Consider the following 17,132-nt stretch of genomic DNA (forward strand, 5'->3'; position numbering starts at 1 on the left):
CATACTGCGGTTATTGCAGTGGTGTACTGCCTCATTGTTTGTCTCCTCTCTGACAGCTCAAGTGTTGTTAAAGCAGCTCTACACAGAGTTTTTTAAAAACAAACACTTGAGCCAACCTCCATGGCTCTGATTCCAGTATGAAATTCAACCTTTTATAGTTACACTTCCAAAACATTGTTGGGGCTTCTTTCTGTTATTACGCAATGATCTCATTCTGCCAAGCTGCTCAGTCAGTGGGCTAACAGCCACAACAGTTCTGTTCTGTCCTACTGCTGTCTCATTCTTTCATATTGTCCAGAGAGAGAGAGCACACTGGAAACCCTCCATACACATATTCCACACTTCTGGGGGCCGTCTCTTGAGAGAACCTCAGGATCCAGCTGGAACTGGAGCGTATGAGCTGTTCATGCTGGCGGTAAGAGCAGCTGGCTTCCAGTCTGGCTGGTGAAAGTGGATGTTGAGGGTTCGAGCCCAGTTTGCAAACACTCCCTTCTCCGTGATGAAGCGGTGGTGGCTTCCTCGTCGGCTCCTCTCGTGGGAGAGATACATGGAGCACTCGTCGGGCCCCAAGGGCTCATAGTAATGATAAGGCAGAGAGGGATGAGAGGAGGATCTACACAGGAAAACCGAGCAGAGCAGAAGAGAGAGGTGTGAAGCGTGAAAAGGCATGAAAATCAAAGTGTGAGGGAAAATGGTGATAATTATGACATGAGGGTGGGAGAGAGGAGAGAGAAAGAGAGTCACAGTGGGGGAGAAATGAAAAGAGGAACAAAGAAAAACAGAAAGATCAGAACAATCTGGGCTGTGCTCATTATTCACCATCTTATTCCTCTGATATTCATGGTCAAGCCACACTCAGTAAAAGACTCACTTCAGTCTACAGCCTGCATTTCTCTATGAATGTGTCTCTATATTCATGTGAGAGCAATATTAGTTAAATTATTCTGCTATTTCCAGTAAACCTGGAGCCATATTAAACAGCTGTACTTTACTATTCAATAAAATGTGTTATTTTGTTTGTAAAAATCTTAAATTTCCACTCTTGCAGAAATCACCAGTCATTAACGAGCCTCGTAGGCAATAAAAGACTCTTGAAGTTGTCACTGCAGGGAGTAAATGTTAGATGTTCATTACAATTTAAAGACATCATTCAAGATGTAGGCTACTAGACAATATTTTTTATGTAGAAACACACCCATGTTGTCAGCACACAGTAAATCCCAGAGTGGAGCTGCAACAGAAGAGAGCGTCCCATCCGCCTAATGCACTATTTGCCCCACTTGCTCAAACAGGAAGTGACAAAGTCCTGAGGATAAGGAATTTTTATGGTTTCTTGGATCTATAATTGAACAGATGAAACAGGATGTAGTCCAAAGTTTCTGCATATAATATTAAAACTTGGAGTCTTTCAAATACATGAAAAGTAATAAGTCAAAAATCTGTTATAGTATTATTTGGTAATAATTATTTAGCCTAGTATTATTCGGTTACTTCTTTGTTGGAGTTTTCCTGGTATATGTGCTTGACTGAATTAGTAATGGTACTTTAAATTAAATGTGTGAAAAGTCTTGCTTTTTTGCCATTTGTTAAAAAATAGTACATGAAATTGAGTTATATATTATATCATGATGCCTTCAAATGACATGGATTTTGAACTGAAAAGTCAAGAACACGGTATTCTTGGCGTTGAGGTGGTCATTTGAATACTGTTGCTAGGCTACTGACAAAAAAATGGACATTGCCTTGATTCTTTTTCAAAGGTGGTTAATGGTTTTGTATTTTCTGTGTTTTAATGTTAAACATAATTGATAATAAAAATAATAATAAAAAGTAGCTTCATAGGCTCCAACATCTTTAAAAACATTACCATACATCTCAACATTTAGTCTCATCGTGGGACATTGCAATGGACTCTTCTTTGGAACACGCTAAACACTATATACTTGAAGGCACCAATAAGACAACGCAACATTGATTTGAGTACAGTAATCTGTTCATATATTTGGATGTTAAAGGTGCTGTAGGTAGGATTATGGAGATCCAGGACTTAGCCAAAAAACTTGAACATTGACAACTTCTCAGTCTCCCCCACCCCTTTCTGCTAAAGCCCAAAACGGTCTCCCCTCAGCCCCTCCCCCCACAAGGGTGAATGAATGTGTGTGCATGAGCAGTGATTGACACGCAGTTAGACGCAGTTAATCAAATGTCTTTGTGTATGTGAAAGGTGTCCTTTGTAGTGATGAACCCACAGAGATTTATCATACGACTCTACATTTTCGTTCTGCTTTGGGGAGCTTTGTATTGTCTTTCAGCTCTTTGTTTTGTTTGTTTCTTTTTCTTTTTTGTTTCTTTGCATTGTTTTCAGACATAGTTAGCAGCTGTTTTCAGCAAAAAAGCTTTGATAAACACACTGTACACTATACCTGCCCAGCACCAAATGGCAGACAGACACTGTTAGAAACTAGCTGGTGAACATAGTGGAGCAGCTAAAGAACCAGACATTTCCCTTGTTGTTGGAGACCAAACACAGAGATAAAAGGAAAGCAAATATTTGACTACATTTACCAGGTGGCAAGGCTCCAAATGAATAAAAATTTTGCTTCGCGTCTACTGTGTTTTAAAGTCGACATTGTTGATGTTAAAGTAGAGAGTTGTGTACATACATTTAAGTAAATGAACAGATTTAATCTCATCCCTTTGCTATAAAATTACAGACTGGCCTGCAAAGCACGCTCCACCGTGTTGATATTTATAGCTTCCCACTAAAATGCAAAGTTTAATTAAAATTTCTAGACAGCTACATTTCTGGATTAAAAAATAGTCTACCTGCAGAAATCAGGTGGCACCATGCCATACACGTTGATCCTGTCACACAGCTCCACAGCTATGGCCATGGTGAACCAGCCAGTACTCAGCCAGGAGTTGGAACTCTTCCTGGAAGATGAGAGAAAATCAACATGTTTAGTAAATCCACACTCATATAGTGTAAATAGAGTAGAGTACTGGCTCCTTCCAAAAGACTAACTGATCAAATGAGACATGATTAAAGATGTGAATAATTCTAGATTGTATCTGATCAGTCATCTTTCCAGAGATAAACACAGACGATGCAAAAAGACAGATTGAAGAAAGACTTTCTTGTTTTTATGCCTCGTACACAACAATAAAGGAAATATCAATGAGCAAGACATTTACTCTGACACTGACTATGCTTGCATGAAGGCAGAAGTGATTGGATTCTCCATTCAAATGCAATGTCCTCTTATCTTCCTGTTGGCTTACTGTTCACATGCAAATGAGTTCAAAACGTCTTTATCTATTAGCTCTGCTCATATTCAGTCAGCCATTTTGCTGCAGTACAGATACCTGCGCCACATAATACGAAAAGAGACATGTGACTATCATGTGAAACTTGCATCTGTTTTATATTCAGCAATTCAACAAAGAATTGTGCATATTTAGGGTGATCTCACTATGTCAAAACCTTGATTGGTATGCCAACTTCATGTTGATGACATTTTATTCTGTTTGATCCAAACTAAGCACAACTTTCTTTTATAAATGTACATACACACAGTACTTCTCTTAGTTAAGATGCAGGAGAACAGTCTTCACAGGGTGTTGTTTAACATTTACATACATGTTTAAGTTTCTGCATCAAGACCACACAAATCCTGATTTGGAAAACAGTTCCTTACTCTAATAATAAAACAAAAACTTTGTGAGGGTGTAACAAAGCTAAATTCTGTCAGGAAAAAATAGCAAGGAGTAGTACTAATTTCCCGCTGAAGCAAGAGCAGTTTGGTAGCTGTGGCACTTCCTTGCATAAAGATCCTGATGCTGCCGAGCAGAGCAGCAGGATGAGGGCAGGCAGAGTACGTTAGGATGCAACATCCAGCCACTTCTTATTAACATCAAGTTCAGATATGACACAACATTTGTGTTTGTCACATGTTATTTATCTGTGTTCTTATTTGTGGGTTTTAATATGTCACAATGTGTCAGTTCTCACTCCAAGATACTGATTTCTGCTTACTCACCATATTGTTTTCTGTTTGTAATGACAGGGGAGGGATCTAAAATATCATTGAAGAAAAGTTTCATTCCTGTTGTTGAGCCATGTCTGTAAAGGTCTTTCTACATGCTACACCACTACATAAGAAAATACTTTGCAATGTGCAATTTGCAATACGCTCCTGGCATTTTGGGGTAAACTGTGACTTTGTCATGAATCAAATCCCTTAAAATCCTTTCAGAGATAACAGACAAGTTTGAATCTAAAACCTATTATTATTGCTGCGTGAATGTTTAGAGCTCTGACTTATTCTTTTGGTATATTTCGCTGCAAATTTCATTTCAAGTGGCTCAAGTTGTTTGTTTCTTTTGACACATACACAAGGTCTCGAAAACAAACCTCACAGAGGCAGGACATTTACCTATCAATCCCCGTTTCCTTTTTAAATAGTTCATCAAACTTCAGCATTTTGATTCGAGAAATTATGTAGACTTTAAGGTTGGGCAAAAGCTGGTTCAACAGCCTGAGGTTGTTGTAAACGTGGCCTCTTCCATCCCGTCTCATGCAGGTGCTGGGTCCCCAGAAGATGAACACTGTGTCTTGGCTCCCGTTGAGCAGCTCCTGCCGGCTCCGCAGCACTCTCTGCAGGCTGGAGTGAGCTACAACACGCAGGTTTGTGCGTCGGCCAACGTCCTGCTGATAGTTTATGCTCGGAGCATCATTCATTCGGATTACGCACTCAGAGCGGTCGATTTCTTCACCTCTCTTGCTCCCAGTTAGCTGGCCAGAGCTGGTCACCAGGGCACAAGTCCGGCAGTGCATCTTCAGAGGCTGCGGAGGCCAAAGGTTAAAGGTCAGAAATAATTAGAGTTTCATTCAGAGAATATTGAAGATTATTTTCAATCCAGAGTAGTCGTATTAAGCTGTTATATTTCTCTAGAGCAGGGGTCTTCAATGTTTTTTAAGCCAAGGACCCCTTAACTGAAAGAGAGACGGAGCAGGGACACCCAGTACATATTTTGTATAAAATGAAGTTGCATAATAAACTGGGCCTACAATAACGTTTAGGATGGCCTAAAGCCTTTATAATTACCTTTTTGCATAGAATACTAAGCTATTAAAATAGCCTACTAATTGTTGGCATAATTTTATAAATCATGTTTTAATGTTAAACATACATGAACTGTATCTGTGGATGGCCTTAGTGACTACATTGCATATAGGCCAGTAAGCATTGGGGATTTACATTTGCTAATAATCTGTTGGATTTATGTTAAGACTTTTTACTTTTTGAAAAAACGTTCAAAAATGTACAATAATTTGGAGGCCCCTCTGCATTGACTCTAAGGACCCCCTGTTGAAGATCCCTGCTCTACAGAATCAGTTCTGTTTTTCTGCCTCTAATAAACTTTAAAAGATTACAGTATGTAACTATTCTCAGAGGAAATAAAAAGTTGAGGGTGTCTGAACATGACTAAGACAAGACTACATGCTAACATGCTCAATGACAATGCTAACAGACTGATGTTTAGCAGGTACAGCGTTCACTGTGTTCACTATCTTAGTTAAGCGTATTAGCATGCTAACAGATAACACTAAACACAAAACACAGCTAAGGCTCATGGGAAAATAATTGATTTGGCAAGTATTTGGCCATAAACTAAAACCTATTGGACAAATGAAATATTTGACCTGCTAACTGCACTAAAAGAAAAGTTGATGGAGTTATAATTCATCACGAGGGGAACACGAATGTCTATACAAAATGTCATGGAAATCCATACAAAACTGAGATAAGCTGAGACATTTCACTCAAATGTCAACCTCATAGTGGTGCTAAAGGAAAAGTCAGGGGATCACAAAAGTCTGAAAGACTGAAATTGCCATGCGTAGAGCCACCCGCTAGCATTGCTGGAAGCAAAAAGATAAAGCAGCACAGACAGAAGGGATGCATCTGCACCCTGTATCCATCAAGATCAAGTCTACTTGCAGAGAGGAAGAAAACAAAACAATGACCCAGAAAGAGTTCAGCATAGTGCTGCTCGATTATGGGAAAAGTCATAATCACGATTATTATGGTCAATATTGAAATCACGATTATTTAACACGGTTAAACATTGACTTGGAAAGATGTTGCAATTATTGAATTAAAAAAACAGAGAAACAGTGAAAACACTTTGAACTGTGACATTTCCCTTAATACTTACCGTTCAAAATTTTATTTTCATTCAGAACACAGGACAAAATGAGATTTTACTTGTAATGCGCAAAAAATAATTTTTTCTCAATTACATTGTTTTTGTGATCATTTGGTGCCGAAATCAAAATCGCGATTAAAAAATTAAATAATTGCACAGCCCTAGTTCATGTGGACAAGCAAGCTGGATATAAAGCATCTCGGATAATGTAACCAAGACATTTACATTCACATGTTACGTAATGTAGTTTTCATCACACACACACACACACACACACACACACACACACACACACACACACACACACACACACACACACACACACACACACACACACACACACTGAAAACAGTCCCAACTTAAAGTTCATATCCTGCTTTTTAAATCCATGATCATGCTGTCATCTGCAGCAGCCACACAGGACCTAAGTAAAGTGTAACTGGCACACAGAGTCGAGCAACTAGACTGGTAATGGGCTGTTCTGTCAGGTATCCTATTATTCAAATGCAATGCAGGCTGACAGTAGAGCAGAGGCTGTTCTGTGCAGTACTTTGAATTTGTAGGAACACCATGAATACACATAGGGCGGTATATTTATTCAGTCGAACACAACCTCAGAGCAATGTCCTCCTCGATAAAACAATGAAAACCCGAACACACAAGCTTTGTCAAGGCAATATGTATTGCAGGGTTGTTGTGTTGGTTTGCATTATATTGACCAGGACATATTTGTGTCTTGTGTCCAACTAGGTTTTTTAAAGTTGAAAAAGGCGAGCTTGGATTGAGTGATCCGACAGCAGAGAGCCACAGACTCTTCACATGAATTATTCTCAACCTTAATAGAGAGCTACATTGGCATTCTGAACTGTGCTCTGAGCTTCACACTCCATCAGGTTCTGAGGTGTGCAAGTGTGTGTGTGTGTGTGTGTGTGTGTGTGTGTGTGTGTGTGTGTGTGTGTGCGTGCGTGCGTGCGTGTGTATATACAGGTGATATTAACAGTGCCCCAGGCTGTGTTGCTCCCACTGCTATATTTATAATACTCTCCCACTATCAGTGACCCCACACATTGAATGATTGTCTAGGGTGTGTGTATGTGTGTGTGATGCATCTATGTGTGTATAGGTGGTGTCTGTCTGTGGATGTCCTTAAATCTCTGTGGGGAGTTCGATGTCGACCCAGATATGTAATTCTGACTCACAATACAATTACGTTTCTTTGGCAAGAGTCTGCAACTGTCTGAAAAGTGTCAAGACCCAAAACCAGTTGTAATCCCATCTACACACACACACACACTGAGGAAAAGGAATTTTCAATCCCCAACACATTGCCCAAAACAAACCATGTCTTGGAGTGTGTTTGCACTCTCTGCAGGCAGACCCCCTCCCTCAATAACAGGTTGGCTGGAGCAAATTATACGTTACACTGCACAAACACCCTCCCTGCCTTAGCTGGGGGGTGGGGGTCCCAGTCCCAGTTTCTTCTTCTACATACAACAGATAGAGTGCATTTTCCCTTCAGCACAGTCCAAACAATTACTCCCAATCAACTTTAAAGTCAGGGAATATGTTAAACTTATAAAAGGCAGTTGAAAGTTGCATGGACAGCGTTGTTGTTTAAAGCTAAAAGTGTCCTTGACAGTGATGCTGAAGCTCCTGTGCCAGCTCCCTGAGCTTCTGACAGCTTGATGATACTAGGAAATAGTCACTTATATACCGTGTCTCATTGAAAGGGGCTTTCAGAATCAGATGGAAAATATTTCAGACGGGAGGCAGCTGAATATGCAACCCACGGACTGTTGAATGAATAAATGAACACTTTCTGACTCCCCCACACACACACACACACACATGCACACGCACACACGTGCATGTGCACGCACGCAAACACACACACACACACACACACACACACACACACACACACACACACACACACACACACACACTCAGTCAGTCTGCACTTTATCATGTGGACAGAGGGTTGTCTACCTTGATCAATAATGGATGACCTGATAAGCTAAAACCTTCATGTATTAACTTTACAAGGCCATTCAGTGAACTCTGATGTGATGCCTGGGAGGTAATTTATTGAAAATACATTTAAATAGTTTGTAAACATTAACCGGTGTGGTACTACAGTAGTAGATTGTTAGGTTTGCTGCACTCGGTTTGGGTAAGTGCAGGGCATTATTGTGCAATCAGTATTTTTGTAATCTAGTTTAATGATGGTTTTGACAATTGTAAGTAAATATTTAATTTGCATCCAGTACTGTTTGCATCCAGTAATGTTTATGTAGGCTCTTATGCCATACATCTCAACTTTTCTATTACTGTCATAAGAAAGCAATTAGCAAAGTCATATTTATATCATAGAATAATAAAGGGAAAATAATATTAATAAATTAACCAAATATTAACCCATCTTCTGCAACTTACTGTAATGAAGGCATAGCAATGCTGCAGTGTGTGTACACTGCATAATTGCATCTTTGCAATATAGATGTTAGAAGGATACATAACAATTAGGTAAGGGAAAGTTTATCATTTCAGATTTGATTCTAAGGCCCAGAGCCATACTTATTCATAAAGACATCCTCTTTGAAAACAAAATAGTTTCAGAAGGAAGACGTATTGTGTACTATGGTGGTGGTGGTGGTGGGCTTTTTCCATGCATGTTTGTGTATATTGAGATACTTTGTTTGTATATAAATTCAATAGAGTGTTAAGAGAGAGCAAGAGAGAGAGAGAGAGAGAGAGAGAGAGAGAGAGAGAGAGAGAGAGAGAGAGAGAGAGAGAGAGAGAGACGTGGCCTTCAGAGCATTGGAAGAAGAAGCAGTTAGGAGTAGGCTATGGCGCCAGTTCCAGTCCCAGTCAATCACCACCCACACAGACTCATCAGTATGATCCTGTTTATACACTTCCCAGGGGAACCCAGGATCATAATTGCTTTCAGAGCAAACCCCATCCGTCAGCCTCTAATGTTACACCAGAGCCTTCAATCCTCTAGCCTCTGTCAACACCCCTTTCAGTTTAAGAAGAGTAGAGAGTACACACACATCCAGAAAAAGATTTGGATGAGCTATTAAGAGGTCAGAGAGAAGTCATTAGTAAAGGGCAAAAATACCATATTGTCATTGTTAACCATGGATAAGGCTGGTGTTATTCAATAACTGCCTTATTGTCAACAAATCCCATGAAATTTACAATATAATACACTATTTATTGAGTGTCAGGATTCTCGGAAACTTATGCACAATATGTACACTACTTTCTACTAACAATGCATTGCTTCAAATTGTATAGATGTGAAAATGACTGTTATGGGACCCTTCACCTGCAGTGATGATGCAATATGTTCACATATTTACACAAAAAAGAAAGAACAAAATTAAAAAACCAAAGACACAAATCCAATCCAATATGGAACACTGAACAATAAGAAAAATATAGAATATCTCTAACCTTATCCTTTAATGTCAAACCTCTTATGTGAGCAGTGGTGTGCAAACATGAAGACTCGGCTGTATTTGCTTACAGTTGCACAATTATTTAGGTGTTGTTCATTATAATAACTGTAACTGTACCCTTTTGAAAGCGTACAGAATTAGGCTAATGGCCTAACTGAGAGCAGAGGTAAATTAAGTGGCACCTGTTGTGTGTGGCAAAGCTTTGATGATCAAAGCTGCTGTCTTTTCTCAGAGACCAATTAATTACACCGAAATCCTCCTGACAGTTGACACCGCAATTCTAAACTTGTTCTGTTTCAATTTGGGGGAATAAAGGTGGGATAATCAATGCAGTCAACATCAGACAGAGAGAAAAGGGATGGCTGCATCTCAGATTACAACCCCAGATTACACAGCCTTGTTAGTAGGATTGATGGGGAGATGCAAAATTTCCATGACCGGAAAGAAGATGATATTCATGACTTCCTGTCAGCTCTTGCTATTCACCTCGTCCATCTAGTAGTACAGGTATTTGAATGTGCTGTACTCTATACACCTTGCATTAAAATGCAATCTGTATCTCAATAAGGAGAAACACGTTGATGCCAGGTGTGAATGCATGCACCAACACCAACATGATCAGATCAACCAGGCCATTTGGAAATGGTAAGCATTTTACAGTAATACCATGTGTAACTGCAATGACCCATGGAGTGGATGCCATTAAGCGGATACAGTTGACATGTTACAGTACTGCTGTAACAGGTGTAGTTGGGGCCTTCAATTATTTAAGCATGACTACAAACTGGGCTACGTCAGTCTGAGGATGGCACCTGATAATATATTCTGTTTTCCCAAGAGTGCTCCCTTACTTGAGTGGAATTACAATTTGCATATCCTGGAACCTCATCCATTAAGCTGTACATTATCATACCTATTGTATAACACATCTTACATAGAAAGGGGTCAGCGTAGATGGTAGACTTTCTTTTTGCATAATTGACTTGATAATGACACCTATTTCTCCAAGACTGACTGAATCTAAGGCTGTGAGAGCAAAGAGAGGTATTGCCCATAATAAGTAGGCACATCGTAAATGGGCACAGGCACACAATCCACGTTCAGGCTCTCACATAGGCTTTGTGATTAAAACGTATAAAGGCCAATGTAGATTGATTCTCCTGACAGTTCTTCAAAGGCCAACATCCCTTTAACTGGAATCGGCAAAACATCAAAGAGAGAGATGAGCAAAGCAGAAGAATGGAGCGGCTGTCTATTTAGGTGTGTGTGTGTGTGTGTGTGTGTGTGTGTGTGTGTGTGTGTATTTGAGTAGCTCTAATTACTGTAGCGTCAAAGAAAAAAGAAAAACATACTAGAGAAGGACATCTCACAACAACCTATAGACATTGCAGAAGGCAGACAGAGAAACAATGAACACTGAGACTTTTAGCATGTCAAAATATCCCACAAAATTGTGCAGTATAAGTTTGAAGTCTGATATATAGATTTGTGGGTTTCAACACTGCTGCTTTGCTCTTTTCATATCACCATTTAGCACCACATGGACTGAAGGAAAAGCCACGAATGCTGTGTTTGCACGGCGTTTGTCGTTCGTCGTTCGACTGGTCATGACTGTTTTCCAAGATGGCGCCCGCATCTATACATGAATGCTACTGTCTTTATAATTTATCTTTTTAATAAACTTCTGCTTCGGTTTACAGGTAGGGACCCTCATTATGCTACTGTTGAAGTGTGGTGCTATTTTGAGCCTTGTTGGTGGTGTAGAAATAGCGATTTCCCCTCTGCCCCGAAAGGTAGCGTTAGCAGCTAATCGCCGGTTTGCGCTAGCTTGTTTCAAGCTAGAGACACATTCGATTAGCATGAAAACAGATCCCAGAGAACGGTTGACTTGGTACACATATGTTATTAACCCCTAGGTTCATTATGCGCCGGAATTGTCCTTTAATGTGTGTTGGGTGTTTAGCGAACTCTTGGGTGAAACATAAATGAGCAAAGCAGCCACAGACCATCACCCACCTTGGTGAAATCACAACCCATGCAAACAAGATATGCACTTCAGGTAATACAGGCCATTAACAGGGTCCAGCAGGCTCATTAGATAGAGCTCCCATCACATTTTCAACCATCCCTGGCACTGATGAGGGCATACAATTTGTATTACCATTCTGTGTGAATATGTGTGTGTAACCCTGTGTGTGTGTGTGTGTGTGTGTGTGTGTGTGTGTGTGTGTGTGTGTGTGTGTGTGTGTGTGTGTGTGTGTGTGTGTGTGTGTGGGTGTGTGAGTGTCATAAAGCAAAGATTTCTCCCAGCAACAGCAGACCTCAGATGACCCTGAAGGGAACTGTGCAGACCGATCCACCCACTCCACAGATCCAAAGCAGGTCTGCTGTGGTTAGTTATTCCCAGACTCTGTCGGAGAGTGCAGCAGCAGCAGCAGAAAGAGCTGGAAGCCCCCATGGGAGGTGGGGGCAGAGTTACACTAAGCAGTATGGAAATGTCGCAGTGTGGATCCATCATGAATCAGCTGTCAGCCAGGAGGAGGTGGATGGTCAGATTGTGAATAATGTAGTGCCCACACACACCGTGAAAAACTCCAAACTCTCATTTCTCTTAAGAGCCCCTGTAAAATATGTTACATTGATTTTAAAGGGATCTGATTAGGGCTACAACACTTCAGAGGAACCCTGAACTTAGAATCTGGCTAAGTCAAGAAGTCCAGGGAGCCTCAGCCAGATCAAACCATCGCTCACACACTCCCAAATTATTGATCAATAATCACTGAAAGGTGAACTGTAAACAACACTTTTTTTTCCCCTGCAAATGCTCTCCTGCCCGATGCTGCCTGAGCAATGCAATGCACTTTCCACCCTTCTGTGACTCGCTGCATATCTTTTCTCACTGAGGGAAGACATGATGCCGTCTAAATGATCTATCTATCTGAATGAGCTGTCTGTAACACTGTGCTGGGTCTGAATGATAGGCCTTTGCATTACAATAACACTGACTGTGGCACTTATATGATCAAAAGATTACAGTGCTGAGTAGCCATTCTAGTAGAAATCCATCCTGCTTTAAGCGCTTTGGTCGCTAAATATTTCATGGTTGGCAAATTAATTATGAATCATGAAAGCACAGAGACAATGTAGAGATAGTACTACCACAGCTTTTGACTTTAAAGTTTAAGAGATTAATTGATATTATTGTAGCCTTACAGGGGGAAATAAACCTGTAATAAACTCCTATTTCATTTCGAAGCTTTTCCTCATTAACAGGAATTGCTACACAATTTCTGCTTCTCCCTGAAACCAGGGCAGCACCCGAAGCTTAGAAAAACCTTATCAGTGCATACCTGAACCCTACATTTATATGCTCTTCTCTCTGCTTCTCCTGGATGACAGCAGAATACAGATTAGGTGCATATTGTATTACAAATGTGCAAAAGTGCCAAAGCAATCAGTGTTCTTTTCAAGGACTGGGAGCTCGACACAAATATGTCACACATATGTCCAAATGCATTGGGTGAATTCAAATTCATGAGAGTAGGGGCACCACTGTCATATTAGCCACTGTTTGTAATGCAGTGACTGAATCGGCGTGTCAAGCTAAATTTGTCCGACGCACATGCCAGACAATACAAAGACAGTTAAAGTGACTTTACTGCTCCTTTTTCTGTAGTTTCTATCCTCGGTTTAATCAAAGTCCCATTATGCTGCTGTCCTTGTCACTTGTATCTATACTGCTGACCTCCAGGCTCTCCCTTCAAAACATTTAAAAGCCACTTCTCACCGGCCAGTATGCTATTCCCCCAAATCCCACTCGTCTCTCCATGCAGTCACCTAACGCACTGAAAAGAACCAGATGCCTCACCCCAAACACGGCCAATTTTTTTTTTTCTGGAACACAACCAAACTAAGGTTTTACCTTCTGTATGTCTCTGTGGTGGTGGTGGGTCAATATGTTATGCCTTGTGACAACCTGCACCACTTTCCTGCATCTTTTATTTCTTTGGAGGTTGAAGCGTTTTCGGTTTTTACTTTTCAAAAAAGACAAACTAGCATCCAAATATAATGGCACAGGCCCCTTTTTGACAAAAACAATTATCTTCCTTCTGGCCTCTTTAGTAGCTTTTTGAATTAGACAGTATGGAATAGTTTGGACATGCTGAAATAACACACATAATTTAATGTTGTAAAGGAAGGCCCAGTTGCAACACCATCATTGTGTATGAAATTGCATTAGGAGACAGATCACTTCACATAGCACAGATTGTACATATTTACCTTCTGATCCATGACACCTGTGTACCCCTCAAGTGTTCTCTGCGGCCTCTCTGGCTTCTTTGTGGATGGAGGAGGAGCATCTAAACGGTGGGGCGATGCTGCTGATGATGCCGATGAGGAAGGTGATTGGTCGCCAGAGCTGCTGTTGTACACCAACATAAAACTGGTAACCATGGTGACGATGATGATGCCACTAACCCCTTGGTACTGGAGAGACACATGAAAGACGTTAAGTTCAAAGAAAAAGCATTGAAAACAACATCAAGTCAAAGCACTTGATTTATAAAATCAGCTTCAGGACGAGAGCTACATTTTCTTTTGTCAAGAAATCCCTGCTATGAAAATGTCAGCTTTCAAAGCAGAGGTGACACAATAAATTGCAGCTTCTCCTTTCCTCATGCAAGGCTGCAGATGAAACGTCAGCTGTGCCACGGCTCTGTCAACAGGGCAACATACTTACTTACATCATACTTACTCCCACCCCCCGCTTTTCATTTAATAGATTAATGAATAAATAAATCTATAATCTATAAAGATTAATACAAAAATCTATAAAATAGATTAATTTGATGGACATGGATTTACTGTAAGATACTAAAAAAATTAAATACCACAAAGTGCAATTAGGTAGCTATATGCTGACAGCTCAGCCTGCAACTCACTTCTGAGAAAACACTATAGCTCCCTACAAATTAACATTACAGTGATGTCTCTCCTTCATAATTACCACTCTTATCTTCATCTTTATTTCCCCTCGTTGCCAACCTTCATCCTATCATCCATGAAAGCTCTTTCACAGAGCGTCGGGACTCTTCAGCATGCAACACTTGAGCAGCAGCATCACTGGGATCAGCGTGCAGCTCCAGAAGACGACGCTCCACTACTCTTCTCCCATGCTCTCCTCACTCCAAACTGACTGCACTCCTCATGGTCCTAAACAACTCCTCTTCTTCCCGGCGCACCTCGCTTTCAGTGTTCACTGGGGGTTCATGAGATGGCAATTTCACACTTACACTTACACACTTAAGATTATAATAATGTGCAGCATGCAGCAATTCTCCTATTCAATATTAAGGGAGCTCTGTGTGTTTGTGGTGGCATTATAGACCACATTTGTATCTCTGTTTTCAACCAATTCAACTGACTAAATTATTCTTTTCCAATTTGTTTTTGGCACAATTATCATTATTCTCAACAGATAGCTAATTTCCCCACAACAGCAAATGTAGTTTCACTGCTTTCATGCTGAATCAGTTATTTTTCAAATGGCCCAGTTCAGTCTGGGTGCTCAAAATGTTTTTTTAAAGAAATGTATTGTTCTCAGATGTGTAAATCTATATGCGCCCTGTATACATTTTCCCATCCAAAATCGTATTCTATTTAAACAGCATGATCTAGCCCATGTTGTAACTTATTTGCTGTTTTTTTTAATGGAGTTTCTCCCCATTTTTCACTTCAACTGAAGATTTATATTCTTCAGGAGATGGCAGGTGTACGCTAATCATCCTCATGACCATACAGTATGTCTGTGTGCTGGAAACAATCAATGAATGCTGCTCATAGTTCAAAAGATGTGAAGTAGATAAAAATGCTGGCGATTAAGCGATTTTACATATTTGTTTTTCATTTATTTCTACAATAGTTCCTAAATGAAATGAACTTTTTCTATTCAGATATTTGTCTTTACTGCACAATGCAATGACCGCTTTCATTGTATTATTTCTGTTTTACATATTGTTACTGTAATGTGCTCACAGTGTTGTGACTATAAAGTTGTTCATTGACTGAGAGAAATCTGTGAATGGACTTTGTTGAAACTTGCTTCTTCAATAAAGTGCTCATATTATGCTTTTTGGCTTTCCCCCTTTCCTTTATTGTGTTATATATCTGTTTGTGCACATTATAGACTTACAAATTGAAAAAGCCTAAAGTCCACCCCAAAGGGAGTTACCATCTCCAACAGAAAACACTGTTCACAAACTGCTCCAAACAGCTCTATTGTAGTCCAGCCTTTACTTCCGTGACGAACGCTCGTCACTTTGTAACACACGTTATAATGCTCGCCTAGCTGCTAGCGTGACACACACTCATACTCTGCAACTGACTGGCTAGCAGTACTTACTGCACATGTGCGACTCCCAACAAAGATGGAACAGAAGTGAGATTTCTCATTCTGTAGCTAAAACAGAGAGCTCAACACACAGGGTGAAAAGAGGAGCTGCAGCAATGTGCAGTACAACAAAAATATGGTGGGTTTTTTTTCTGGTACGACCTCTAAATACAATTATGAACCTGAAAATGGGCATAATATGAGCACTATATTTGATGATAACCGTCATAAGACATTACTACTGAGAATTATTCAAATTGATTCAGTTATGCAATGATAAAAGGTAATGTCACTTTAGTAGTCAATGATTCACTGGCTGATATTTATTTTGAATGTCAACATGATATAAATGTTTTGAGTGAGTGACAACCTTTTGTAGGTCAGATGAAGTCTAGTGTTGCTCAGTATAAACTGATGTTACAGTTATTCTGAATAGTAACAGTGTTTCATAAAGTGTGCTTAAGATATTAAGGAAATATTTTAAGCAGATGCCTTATCTTGTTGTTTTGTCATTGCATTGCTCCCTGCTAAAAGTTATGATAAGATTATTCTTTCTAGTTCTTAAAAGGATGTTATAATACATTACCATTTTTTGTCATTCAAGCTAATTTGGAGACATTCCCATTTAAGGAAAGGGGAACTATTTTACTAATTTGTCACGGCAACCTGCAGGTTGCCATGCCATGCTCATGAGCAGCTAAAGCTCCTCATGGAAGGTAGCTTTGCTAGAGGCTGTAATCTAGTCAGGAGGAGCTGGGAAATGGGGAATTCGTCTTTTTATAGACACCCTCTGAGCTGCTATCATTGTGTTCATTTTGTAATGTGTCTTTCATGTTCTAGTCATTCCTCAGCAAGTCTCACTTTACAAACTGAAATGTATCTGTTGGCTTTGTGGGAATTAATAAGTCATTTATATCTCAAAAACATCACAGAATATCACGGCCAGACCAGATGCTGTAAGAAAAATCAGGGTAGCCTACTTAAAAGCTACATTGGGAACAACACGTCTTCCCTTTTATGTTTTTGGCCCAGTTTTACAAAAGTGTTAACAATTGTCTTTT

The 17,132-nt window shown here is 40.0% G+C and overlaps 1 protein-coding gene across 1 annotated transcript; it reads right to left on the reverse strand.

Annotated features, from left to right (window-relative positions):
* Positions 1-369: 369 nt before the first annotated feature.
* On the reverse strand, positions 370-14,703 carry st6galnac5b (ST6 (alpha-N-acetyl-neuraminyl-2,3-beta-galactosyl-1,3)-N-acetylgalactosaminide alpha-2,6-sialyltransferase 5b). Its single transcript, XM_078258178.1, has 5 exons — positions 14,689-14,703; positions 13,962-14,168; positions 4,437-4,846; positions 2,827-2,934; positions 370-613 (listed from the first exon to the last, which is right to left on the reverse strand). The coding sequence occupies exons 1-5, from the start codon at positions 14,701-14,703 to the stop codon at positions 370-372; spliced, it is 984 nt and encodes a 327-aa protein (XP_078114304.1).
* Between the last annotated feature and the right edge of the window lie 2,429 nt (positions 14,704-17,132).

The sequence above is a fragment of the Sander vitreus genome, chromosome 9, assembly GCF_031162955.1.
Source record: "Sander vitreus isolate 19-12246 chromosome 9, sanVit1, whole genome shotgun sequence".
Classification (NCBI taxonomy): Eukaryota; Metazoa; Chordata; class Actinopteri; order Perciformes; family Percidae; genus Sander; species Sander vitreus.

Bases quoted from the DNA above. Each gene is read 5' to 3' on its own strand.
- st6galnac5b (XM_078258178.1), bottom strand. The intron at 4,847-13,961 runs GTAAATATGTAC...TGGCCTCCGCAG, and splicing joins CAGGTGTCATGGATCAGAAG to CCTCTGAAGATGCACTGCCG. The intron at 614-2,826 runs GTAGACTATTTT...TTTCCTGTGTAG, and splicing joins GTGCCACCTGATTTCTGCAG to ATCCTCCTCTCATCCCTCTC.